The sequence below is a fragment of the Bufo bufo genome, chromosome 7 (genome assembly GCF_905171765.1).
Source record: "Bufo bufo chromosome 7, aBufBuf1.1, whole genome shotgun sequence".
Lineage (NCBI taxonomy): Eukaryota > Metazoa > Chordata > Amphibia > Anura > Bufonidae > Bufo > Bufo bufo.
The window spans coordinates 170,878,466-170,890,929 of record NC_053395.1 but is presented as its reverse complement, the minus strand read 5'-3'; the positions used below and the strand labels follow the sequence as shown (position 1 = coordinate 170,890,929).

At 43.0% G+C, this 12,464-nt stretch overlaps 1 protein-coding gene across 3 annotated transcripts in view; it reads left to right on the top strand.

Annotated features, from left to right (window-relative positions):
* HDAC4 (histone deacetylase 4) overlaps positions 1–12,464 on the top strand; it is a 181,954-nt gene that overhangs the window by 153,176 nt on the left and 16,314 nt on the right. For all 3 annotated transcript variants that reach the window (XR_005780549.1, XM_040440747.1, XM_040440746.1), the window contains 7 exons: positions 4,991–5,037; positions 7,254–7,361; positions 7,953–8,008; positions 8,097–8,184; positions 8,266–8,385; positions 9,597–9,694; positions 10,240–10,358. Coding sequence is in view for 2 of the 3 variants with exons in the window: in XM_040440747.1 (XP_040296681.1) it covers positions 4,991–5,037; positions 7,254–7,361; positions 7,953–8,008; positions 8,097–8,184; positions 8,266–8,385; positions 9,597–9,694; positions 10,240–10,358 (636 nt within the window). In the remaining variant the exon portion in view is untranslated. The remainder of the gene's footprint in view (positions 1–4,990; positions 5,038–7,253; positions 7,362–7,952; positions 8,009–8,096; positions 8,185–8,265; positions 8,386–9,596; positions 9,695–10,239; positions 10,359–12,464) is intronic.

Below are 12,464 nucleotides of genomic sequence, written 5' to 3'. Positions count from 1 at the left end.
AACTCCAAAAAAGTGACCCCATTTTAGAAAGTACGGAATAAGGTGGCAGCTTTGTTGGTACTAGTTTAGGGTACATATGATTTTTGGTTGCTCTATATTACACTTTTTGTGCGGCAAGGTAACAAGAAATAGCTTTTTTGGCACTTTTTTTTTTTTTTTGTTATTTACAACATTCATCTGACAGGTTAGATCATGTGGTAATTTCATAGAGCAGGTTGTCACGGACGCGGCGATACCTAATATGTATACAATTTTTTTTATTTATATAAGTTTTATACAATAACTTCCTTTTTAAAACCAAAAAAAGTTTTAGTGTCTCCATAGTCTAAGAGCCATAGTTTTTTCAGTTTTTGGGCGATTATCTTGAGTAGGGTCTCATTTTTTGCGGGATGAGATGACGGTTTAATTGGCACTATTTTGGGGTGCATATGACTTTTTGATCGCTTGTTATTACACTTTTTGTGACGTAAGATGACAAAAAATGGCTTTTTTTACACCGTTTTTATTTTTTATTTTTTACGGTGGTCACCTGAGGGGTTAGATCATGTGATATTCTTATAGAGCCGGTTGATACGGACGCGGCGATACCTAATATGTATACTTTATTTTTATTTATGTAAGTTTTACACAATGATTTCATTTTTGAAACAAAAAAAATCATGTTTTAGTGTTTCTTTAGTCTGAGAGCCATAGTTTTTTCAGTTTTTGGGCGATTATCTTGGGTAGGGTATGATTTTTGCGGGATGAGATGACGGTTTGATTGGTACTATTTTGGCGTACATATGACTTTTTTGATCACTTTTATTACCTTTTTTGGGAAGTAAGGTGGGCAAAATTTTAATTTTCTCATAGTTTTTATTTTTTTATTTTTATGGCGTTCACCGTGCGGGGAAAGTAACATGACCGTTTTATAGATCAGGTCGTTACGGACGCGGCGATACCTAATATGTGTAGTGTATTTAATTTTTTTAATTTTTATTCAGTGATGAATGTTTTTTTTTTATCTTAACTTTTTTCACTTTTTTTCACTTTTTTTTTGACCCAGACCCACTTGGTTCTGGAAGATCCAGTGGGTCTGATGTCTGTATAATACAGTACAGAACAATATATATTGTTCTGTACTGTATTTTACTTACACTGAACAGATCTGTGCTTTTAGCACAGATCTGTTCAGCACCATGGACAGCAGGACGCCTGAGCAGGCGTCCTGTTGCCATGGGAACCCTCCCCGTCTGCTCAGAACTTCGCAGACGGGGAAGGGTAAGGAGGGGATCTCTCGGGGGGCTCTCTGGGAGCTCTCTCCCTCTCCATCGGGGGGCTGCAAAGGCACAGCAGCCCCCCGATGGAGAGGGAGGGAGCTCCCTGACCGACGACAGTTAACTTTTTCCATACAGCGGTCCGTACGGACCGCGGTATGGAAAGGGTTAAACGGCTGACATCTGCACAGATGTCAGCCGTTTATACCAGGGTGCCAGCAATGTGCTGGCACCCTGGAATAACCACTAGACACCAACGATCATTCATGGGGAGGCGGGCGGGGGATCGCGATCCCGCCTGCCGCACCGCCCGCCTCCCGCAACGCCCCCACCGCATGCGACACCCCCCCCCGCACCACCCGCCGGCATAAAATCGTGCAGGGGTGCAGGGGGGGGTGAAAAATATAGATTATAGGCACTCAAAAGTTTCTGATCCCCGCGGTCAGGGACCGCGGGCATCAGAAACTGCAAAAAGCGCAGCAAACCGCAGGTCTGAATTGACCTGCGGTTTGCTGCGATCGCCGACACGGGGGGGTCACATGACCCCCCCTGGCGTTGTCACAGGATGCCGGCTGAAGGATTTCAGCCGAAATCCCGTTCCGTTTAACCCCTCGGGCGCCGGAATACTGATTTCAAGTTAGGACGTACCGGTACGCCCTGAGTCCTTAAGGACTCGGGAAATAGGGCGTACCGATACGCCCTGCGTCCTTAAGGGGTTAAGGACCGGGCTAATTTTCACCTTCAGGGCCAGGCCATTTTTTGCAAATCTGACCAGTGTCACTTTATGAGGTGATAACTTTAAAACGCTTTGACTTATCCAGGCCATTCTGAGATTGTTTTTTCGTCACATATTGTACTTCATGACACTGGTAAAATGGAGTCAAAAAAATTCATTTTTATTTATAAAAAAAAATACCAAATTTGTCAAAAATTGCGAAAAATTTGCACATTTCCAAGTTTCAATTTCTCTACTTCTATAATACATATTAATACCTACAAAAATAGTTATTACTTTACATTTCCCATATGTCTTCTTCATGTTAGGATCATTTTGAGAATCACATTTTATTTTTGAGGGACGTTACAAGGCTTAGAAGTTTAGAAGTAAATCTTGAAATTTTCAAAAACCAACTTTTTAAGGATCAGTTCAGGTCTGAAGTCTCTTTGTGACGCTTACATGATAGAAACCACCCAAAAATGAACCCATTCAAGAAACTACACCCCTCAAGGTATTTAAAACAGATTTTACAAACGTCGTTAACCCTTTAGGTGTTTCACAAGAGTTATTGGCAAATAGAGATGAAATTTCAGAATTTCAATTTTTGGGCAAATTTTCCATTTTAATCCATTTTTTCCAGTAACAAAGCAAACGTTAACAGCCAAACAAAACTCATTATTAATGGCCCTGATTCTGTAGTTTACAGAAACACCCCTTATGTGGTCATAAACTGCTGTACGGGCACACGGCAGGGCGCAGAAGGAAAGGAATGCCATACGGTTTTTGGAAGGCAGATTTTGCTAGACAGTTTTTCTTTCTTTTTTTGACACCATGTCCCATTTGAAGCCCCCCTGATGCACCCCTAGAGTAGAAACTCCAAAACAGTGACCCCATTTTAGAAACTACGGGATAGGGTGGAAGTTTTGTTGGTACTAGTTTAGGGTACATATGATTTTTGGTTGCTCTATATTACACTTTTTGTGAGGCAAGGTAACAAGAAATAACTTTTTTGGCACCGTTTTTTTTTTTGTTATTTGCAACATTCATCTGACAGGTTAGATCATGTGGTATTTTTATAGAGCAGGTTGTCACGGACGCGGCGATCCCTAATATGTATACAATTTTTTTATTTATGTAAGTTTTACACAATGATTTCATTTTTGAAACAAAAAAAAATCATGTTTTAGTGTCTCCATAGTCTGAGAGCCATAGTTTTTTCAGTTTTTGGGCGATTATCTTAGGTAGGGTCTCATTTTTTGTGGGATGAGATGTCGGTTTGATTGGCACTATTTTGGGGTGCATATGACTTTTTGATCGCTTTTTGTGATATAAGATGACAAAAAATGGCTTTTTTTTACACTGTTTTTATTTTTTACGGTGTTAAGCTGAGGGGTTAGGTCATGTAATATTTTTATAGAGCCGGTCGATACGGACGCGGCGATACCTAATATGTTTAAAAAATTTTTATTTATGTAAGTTTTACACAATAACAAAATGATGTTTTAGTGTCTCCATATTCTAAGCCATATTTTTTTTTACATTTTTTGGGCTATTGTCTCAGGTAGGGTCTCATTTTTTGTGGGATGAGGTGATGGTTAGATTGGTACTATTTTGGTGGGCGTACGTCTTTTTGATCGCTTGCTGTTGTACTTTTTGTAATGTAAGGTGACAAAAAAATGGTTTATTTAGCACAGTTTTTATTTTTGACGGTGTTCATCTGAGGGGTTAGGTCATGTGATAGGTTTATAGAGCTGGTCGATACGGACGCGACGATACCTAATATGTCTATATGTCTTTTCCCTATTTTTACTTTTGGAAAAGGACGCTTTTTTATTTTTATTTTTTTATACTTGAAACTTTTAACTTTTTTTTTTTCACTTTATTTTTTGTCCCACTATGGGACAGGGTCTGATCCTTGTTTCAATACAGCACAATACATCTGTATTGTGCTGTATTGAACTGTTAGTGTCTTACACTGTAAGACGCTAACAGTTGCCTAGGAGACCCAGCCTGGGGGCTGGGCCTCTTAGGCTTCCGTACATGACAGGCCCCAAGCCTTGGAATGGGGCAGCACAGCAGCGCGGGGACCCGATGTATGAGGTGAGGGAGCGCAAACCTCCCATATGCCGCGGTCAGCGCTGACCGCGGCATATGAGGGGTTAATCCACCGGCATCGGTGTTATCGCCAATGCTGGTGGATGCAGCAGGGATCCGGCTGTCAGTAACCGCCGGATCTCTGCTGCCGATCGGGGGGACCGCACGCTGGGGGAGGAACGACTGCAGGGCGAGAACGCTCGTCCTCGAACGCTAAGTGCTGGCGATTGAGGACGAACATTCTCGTCCTGGGTCGTTAAAGGGGTTAAAAGGGTTGTCTCACTTCAGCAAATGGAATTTGTCATGTAGACAAAGTTAATACAATGCACTTACTAATGTATTGTGATTGCACATATTGCCTACTTTGCTGGCTTGATTAATTTTTTTCATCAAATTATACATGGCTCATTTCCAGGGGTTATGACCACCCAGTAATCCAGCAGTGGTGGTCATGCTTGCTAACAACTTTTTCTTCATTGTGCAACCACGGCCACTGATGCTGGATTGCAGGGTGGTTGTAACCTCTGGAAACAGTATAATGTGTTGGGAAAATGAATCAAGTCGGCAAAGGTGGCAATACGGACAATCACAATACATTAGTAATTGGCTTGCGTTTTCTTTGTCTATATGATGAATGCAATTTGCTGCATTGAGACAACCCCTTAAATGTCAGATGTACCCTTTTTACTGATATTACGTCTCATTTTGTGTGTCTACATATAATGTGTGTTTCTAGGCTTCTTTATATGTATTGAGTGCATACTGTTCCTTTCCTTTTGTGTTTTTATATCTGTATTCACCTCTGCTATGTGACGTCCTGGGATGTAGGCTCTGTGCAGTGGTTTTGCTGTTTCTATGCTGATGCATTCTTGTAGTGTGCCACTAACTGATCTCCTATTGCCATTCCTCTTTCCTCATGCAGGATCTTTGACCTCCATCTTCGTCCGTCTCCCATGTGGAGGGGTTGGGGTGAGTGGTCATTCAGTAATGCTCGCAGTGCATTCAGCATTTTCTATATAATACAGGGACACTTATAGTTAAAGGGACACTTCCTTGAAATATCATCAAATATTAACAGCCTATATGTGAATATTCCATGTAATTTTGGAAGTAGATGGTTTTCTGGATATAATTTAATGTCATGCCATATACTCTGCTTCCTGCCCTGGCTCTTTTAACTTCCTCTTTGTTTGGACTTGAAACGGAATCTGTCGCCAGTGACCTCCCTATACAACTGTTTGCATAGACACCTGATTAAAACGCTAGTTTTCTTTTGTTGATCCGAGGCTCTGTTTCTTAAAGGGTTTCTGCACTTTGTTTAAACTGATGATCTATCCTCTGGATAGATCATCAGCATCTGATCGGCGGGGGTCCGACACCCGGGATCCCCGGCCGATCAGCTGTTTGAGAAGGCAACGGTGCACCAGCAGCGCCGCGGCCTTCTCACTGTTTACCGGCGGCCCAGTGACGTCACGACTAGTATCAACTGGCCTGGGCGGGGCTAAGCTCCATTCAAGTGAACAGAGTTTATCCGCCCCCAGGCAAGTTGATACTAGACGTGACGTCACTGGTCCGGCGGTAAACAGTGAGAAGGCCGCGGCACTGCTGGAGCACCGCTGCCTTCTCAAACAGCTGATTGGCGGGTGTCCCGGGTGTCGGACCCCTGCCGATCAGATGCTGATGATCTATCCAGAGGATAGATCATCAATTTAAACAAACTGCAGAACCCCTTTAAATCTACTTTCACACTCGCGTTTTGGCTTTCCGTTTGTGAGATCCGTTCAGACTAGACTTTTGGTGCAGCGATGGTGTCGTCTATGCTCTTGTCGCACCTAAGCTCTGCTCCTCTCTGTGGCCAGCTCCTTCGTGGCTGCGTTGATTGAAAAAATAAAAAAAGATTTCTGTAAATAGTGCTTTTAAAGTAATATCCCCTTTTGATGAATGTGCCCCTATAAAGCTAGGCACACGATAATGAAGGTAGTGATTGTGTGACAGGTGTTCCAGACTTCTAATTCCGATACAGAATTTTTAAGGTTTTTGACTAGGAATGAGCGAACCCAACATGTTCAGCAGTGAAAGAATGCCGTTATGGATTCCCTTAACAGGGTATCTATGACGGAAGGCAAAACAGAAGCCTTTAAGAGGCAATCTGTCATAATAGAAGTCTGGGCAGCATAATGGATCCGTCTGGTTTCCGTTATGCAGGACCATTATGCTGCTCATAGACTTCTATTATGATGGAATGCCTCTTAAAGGCTTCTGTTTTGCCTTCTACCATAGAATTCCCTTATATTCCGTGCTAACGAATTTATCCACTGCCCGAACGCTGATCCTGAAAATGTTGGGTTCGCTCATCCCCATTTTTAAATGCAACATTCTTCATTATTTGTATCCACGCACCTAAGACCTTTGGTTGTGAGATTACCGTATTTTTCACTTTATAAGATGCACCTGATGATAAGACGCACCCCAGATTTTAGAGAAGGAAAATAAGAAAAAAATATTTTTCATCAGATCCTCAGATCAGACCCCCATAAATATCAGGACATCAGTTTAGACCCCCATAAATATCAGGACATCACATCAGACCCCCATATCAGGACATCATATAAGACCCTCATATCCGCCGTCCATGTCAGAACCCCATCAGCCGTCTGTCAGACCTCCGATCAGCCCTTAATGTCATACCCCCATCAGACCTCAGATCAGCCCTTTGTTTCTGACTCCCATCAGACCTCAGATCAGAATAAAATAAAAAAAACTCCACTTACCTCTCCTGCAACGCGTCTCCTCTTCACCTCCGGCAGAAGTCACGCTCCCCTGTCTTCTCTGGCTCGCGCTGCCCTGTCACCTTACAGCTTTTAGTGCGCGCACTATGTCCTGACGCTGTACGGGGTCAGGACAGTGCAGTGCCGGCCCCAGCAAAGAAGACCAGGTAGGGTAAATATCGGAAACGCTTTGCAGCGATTCTTCCCTGCTCCCGGCACCTAATGCATGCTAGTGAGCGCTTCCATTATGGAAGCACTCACTAGTATTCGCTTTTTAAGACGCACAGCCATTCCCCCCTCCCCCTACACACACTTTTAGGGGGGAAAAGTGCGTCTTATAAAGCGAAAAATACGGTAGTTTTTTTCAGAACTTTTCTGTTTTACGGGATAGATGTCCTAATGCCTCAATGTGTTTAGGTGGACAGTGATACCATTTGGAATGAGGTCCACTCCTCTGGGGCCGCTCGACTCGCAGTGGGATGCGTCGTGGAACTTGCTTCCAAGGTGGTAGCTGGAGAGTTGAAGGTGAGAACCTGTTCTGTGTTGTGATTTTGAGTTAAAGGGGTTATTATTATTTTTTAATTTTTTTTAATAAAGTCAAAAGAACAGAAAATGGAATGAAACCCCCCCCCACTGGTGAAAATATTATAAAATAAGAATAATACATTATTCACCTCTTCAGCACCCCACCGATACAGCACACTGGCTTCAGCAGTCACTGTCAGTCTTGATTTACAAGATGCAAGAACTAATCACTGCAGCCAGTCAGTGAGGTTAACGGGCACTTGCCACACTACTGGGTTCACTGCTCCATCCTAAGGCATGATGCCAGTAGGTATAGCATGTGACCAAAAAGGCCAGCGATTGGCTGCAGTGGTCACTTTCTGGTGCTGACAGATGCTAATGAAAGACTGGTGGCGGAATGCCAGAACATCTGTTCTGTTTCAGAAGAGGATTTATTTTATTTTTTTGTGTTTTTTATTTTCCAGAAACCAGAATACATGCCACTATAAACATCATAAAGTTATGAAAAAACATAGTTTACTGCCCTCCATCTCATCATACTCACACCTATGTCTGTGAATAACAGATTTTGTCCTCTCTCCTTTGTCGCAGAATGGCTTTGCTGTGGTTCGACCTCCTGGTCACCATGCAGAAGAGAGCACGCCAATGTAAGTTCTGTCCTGAGAATCTCATCTGGAAGGTTAAGGGGGTAATCTGGATTGCCTTGTTTTCTCAACAGTATCACTTACATTGTAGGGGTTTTTGCTACTTCAATTCTGTGGCAATAACAGCGAAGCTTCTCCAGCAAAGGTTCAATGTTGGGAAAACTTTGATTGTGGATTGGGTAAGCAGCTACTAAATCTATACTGTCAGAGTAACGTTATCGGAACAAACTGGTGTTAGAACATTGACTTGTATGTTTTAGGATGTACATCATGGTAATGGTACCCAGCAGGCTTTCTACGCAGACCCTAGTGTCCTTTACATATCACTTCATCGATACGATGACGGAAACTTCTTCCCCGGCAGTGGGGCACCTGATGAGGTATTTGGACATTGTAGACATCTATGATATCAATGTTTATTAGGAGATATTCACTGTGAAATGAATATGACTGTTGCCCTTAGCAGACAGCATTAGATACGTTCAGATTTAGGGCTCATGCACACGACCGTATGTATTTTGCGGTCCGTAAAACAGATCCACCAAAAATACGGATGACATCCGTGTGACGTCAGTGTTGCATCCGTTGTAACAGTGCCTGTCCTTGTCCACAAAACGGACAACAACAGGACATGTTCTATCTATTAATGGACATACGGACACAGAATGCATACGGAGTGATTTCCATTTTTTTTAAGCCCCATTGTAATGAATGGTATCGCATGGACCTGTAAAAAAAAAAAGTTACGTAGACGTGTGTGTATGCATTAGTGTGCATGAGCCCTTAAGGTGCTTTAACCAGGAGTTGTAATACTTTCTTCCATTAAAGGAGCACTAAACAGAGAAAATGCTGAATGTGTTACCTTTCTTCGTCCCATCCTTTCCCTTGGTCCTGATTTGTCTCATATTACAATTAAAATGAGAAATATGTGAAGACATTTTCACTGTGTCCCATGAGCTAAGCCATGCCCCCTACTCCTCCTCACTGTCTGTTGTGTGGCTGTAAGACAACTGGCTGTAGCAGGAGCCTCCCTCCTATGACCTGTCTGCAGGTGGACAACAACACTGTTAAGCCTTTCCACCTCAGCTAGTCACTAACAGAAGATGGAAGAGATCGGCCGAAAATTAGCCTCTGTGTTCTCTGCAGATTCTCAGAATCCTGCAGAAAATGCTGCACACTGTCAAACAGTGAGGTCCTGTTTTACTTCTAGGATTCATTTCTAGGTTTAGTGTTCCTTTAGTAGTTTGTGGACCACAAAAAATATGGTAGTGTGAATGCTCCCTACTATAGCCTTAGCTGTGTACAATTTGATGACATTTACCTGTGTTTGGATTTTAATTTGAAATGAATAAAGTTTAGGAAAAATAAAGTAGCAGCTCTTTATTTCATATTTCTTGCCTCCGTACACATTAATCATGTCATATTTGCTTGGAGTTGCTGATGATCTAATGTGTGTGGAGGCTGACAGATCCCCCACACAGCCCTGCCTCCACAGAACAGCTGCCTCCACATTGTGTACTCAACCAACTCGCTTCAGTATTTAGTATGAACTCATTTTTTTTGTATTATTTATTTGCTCCTTTGTGTACAGGTCGGCACTGAGGCTGGTGTGGGGTTCAATGTGAACATGGCTTTTACCGGAGGCTTAAATCCACCCATGGGTGATGCGGAGTACTTGGCTGCTTTCAGGTAGGATAAATTTGTTAGAGTTGATTTTAAATTAATATGTAGCCTGTGACTCCATGTGGACTTCATAGTTATCAGCTATATGACCAGTTCTATTAGGTCACCCTCTTTTGGACCACTATGACAATGGTAGACCCACCTTTGAGTGTCACTGGATGCTAACACCGGCTGGCATGTAGTGACACAGTGGATAGCTACAAAAAGAAGTGCTTGATACGTTCAGCACATTGTGCAGGCACCTTTATGTCAACATGTGCTTTATTTTTTTTAGATCTATGGTATTTTTTGGTATTCATTGTAGCAAAGTGTTATTTTCATCTGCATACAGTTTGTATGTTCTCCCCGTCTTTTCGTGGGGTTACTCCGGTTTCCTCCCTCGCTCCAAAGACATCCTGATAGGGAACTTAGATGGTGAGCTCCTTTGGGAATAGCTTGATGCTGATGTCTGTAAAGTGCTAAGGAATATAGTAGCGTTATATAAGTGTGTAAAATATATAAATTGGCGGCTTGAAAACATGTTTTTATTTTATTTTTTTCCTTTGCCTTAGGACTGTGGTGCTGCCGATCGCTAGGGAGTTTGCCCCAGAAGTTGTTTTGGTGTCTGCAGGTTTCGATGCTGTAGAAGGGCATCCAGCTCCTCTGGGAGGGTACATGGTTTCTGCCAAATGTAAGTTGTTGAGGACATGATGCCTTAACTTAAAGAGATTGCCAACATCAATTATTATTTTAACATAATTCAGCATGAAACTATAGTGACTTTTGTAATTTACTTTCTGTTCCAAAAATGCTCCACCTCCTCATTATAATGGTGCCCCCCTGGTATATAATTTTGTATAGTAATGTGCACGTCCACCTACAGAGTTGGTCGAACATGCTCAGTTCTATCCTGCCACCAGCCATAGCTATCTGTGACTGTTACACAGGTAGAGACCTGCACCAGAAAGGACTCTTCCCCTGAGCTACACACCAGCCTGAAGACCATGTCGGGAGGGGAGCTCTGCCTCTATGTGAGGTACAGGGCTGGCACCTACTGTATGATGTCTGATTCTACTTATTTTTTTTATTTTTACATTAATAATGCGATAACCCCTTGAATATGTTCTTGTTAAGGCAATGTCACATTTGCTTTGTGGCTTATGCTTAAAACATGACTGACACCAGCGCCACTTGATGATCCCCACTGACTTATAATGGGGCTTGACAGATTCTGCTGAGGTGTCCTCTGTTTGGCCAGAAAAATAGCGCTGCATGCAGAGTAGTGTTGATCGAGCACCATAGTACTTGGGGGCTTGGGCCGAGCACCCGAGTATAATAGAACTCAATGGGAGAACCCGAGCATTAAACCAGGCACCCCCTGCTCTGAAGAGGGAAGGGTGCCTGGTTCATAGGAAAAGGTCAGAAATTGATGGAAACACCACCGAAATGGTTCGGGAACAGCATGGGGAGGATGTCTGGATGCATCTTGGGCAACATCGTTCCCAGCAGCGACCTAGAAGTCCGAGTAGTACGCCACTTTTACAGACTGACAATAATACGCACAAATCCAAAGAAAAAATCGATTTTAGATAAAAAAAAATTGTTAGGAAAGATTCTTTCCTGTATATTTACCTCTATATAAAGTGCAAATGCTGCCAAAAATTACAAGGAAGAGGCACTCCGATACAACCTGTATATCACATAAAGGAGGGCCTCATTCACATTGTGGTACAATTGTTCAGGTAGTGGGACTCCTACACTAATAAAGCCTATGCACTAAGTGAAAGGGATACCAAAAATTACAAGAAATCGGGACTCCAATACACCCTTACACATAAAGGAGGGCATCATACACAGCCTTGAAAAATTATGATTGATGGCCTGCTGATGACCCTCAAAAACATTTGGATTGAGGGCCTGCTGCCGCCTTGGTGACTCTAGATAACCTGGGGCCGATCGCACCCCCCCGTGACGGCGAAGATACATTCGGATGTCTGGCCTATCAACTTTCGATGTTATTGTCAGCGCAAACCATGGTGACTATGGGTAACAGGGAATCGGCGTTCGATTCCAGAGAGGGAGCCTGAGAAACAGCTATGGCTACCACATCCAAGCAAGGCAGCATGCGTGCAAATTGCCTATTAGGTATTATTAGGTGAGGGCCTGCAGGTTATCTGACCCTGTAAAAGATTTTAGGTGAAGGCCTGCTGGTGAGCTGACCCTGTAAAATATTTTGGATGCGGGCCTGCTGGTGAGCTGACCCTGTAAAAGATTGTAGGTGAGGGCCTGGAGGTGAGCTGACCCTGTAAAAAATTATATGCGAGGGCCTGCTGGTGAGCTGACCCTTTAATAAATTATATGTGATGAGGGCCTGCAGCTGAGCTGACCCTGTAAAACATTATATGTGAAGGGCATATGTGCGAGGGCATTATATGCTACGTATAAGCATGTGTTGATATGATGGAAGAGGAGAAGCAGGATGCGAAAAGGAAGATTCAACCATATACCCTTGTTTGTGGTGGTAGGGGTGCATGGGAATACAGTGTATTCAGTAGATTATAAACAACACATTTAAAGTGCCTTTATGTTCAGCCGCTTTCCTCTGGTGGAGTAGAGAAGTCAGGGGCAATCCAGGCCTTGTTCATTTTTATAAGAGTCAACCTGTCAGCATTTTCAGTTGACAGACGGATGCGCTTGTCAGTTATTATGCCCCCAGCAGCACTAAATACACGCTCTGACAAAACATTGGCGGCAGGGCAGGCCAGCACCTCCAAGGCGTAGAGTTCGTGCCACATAT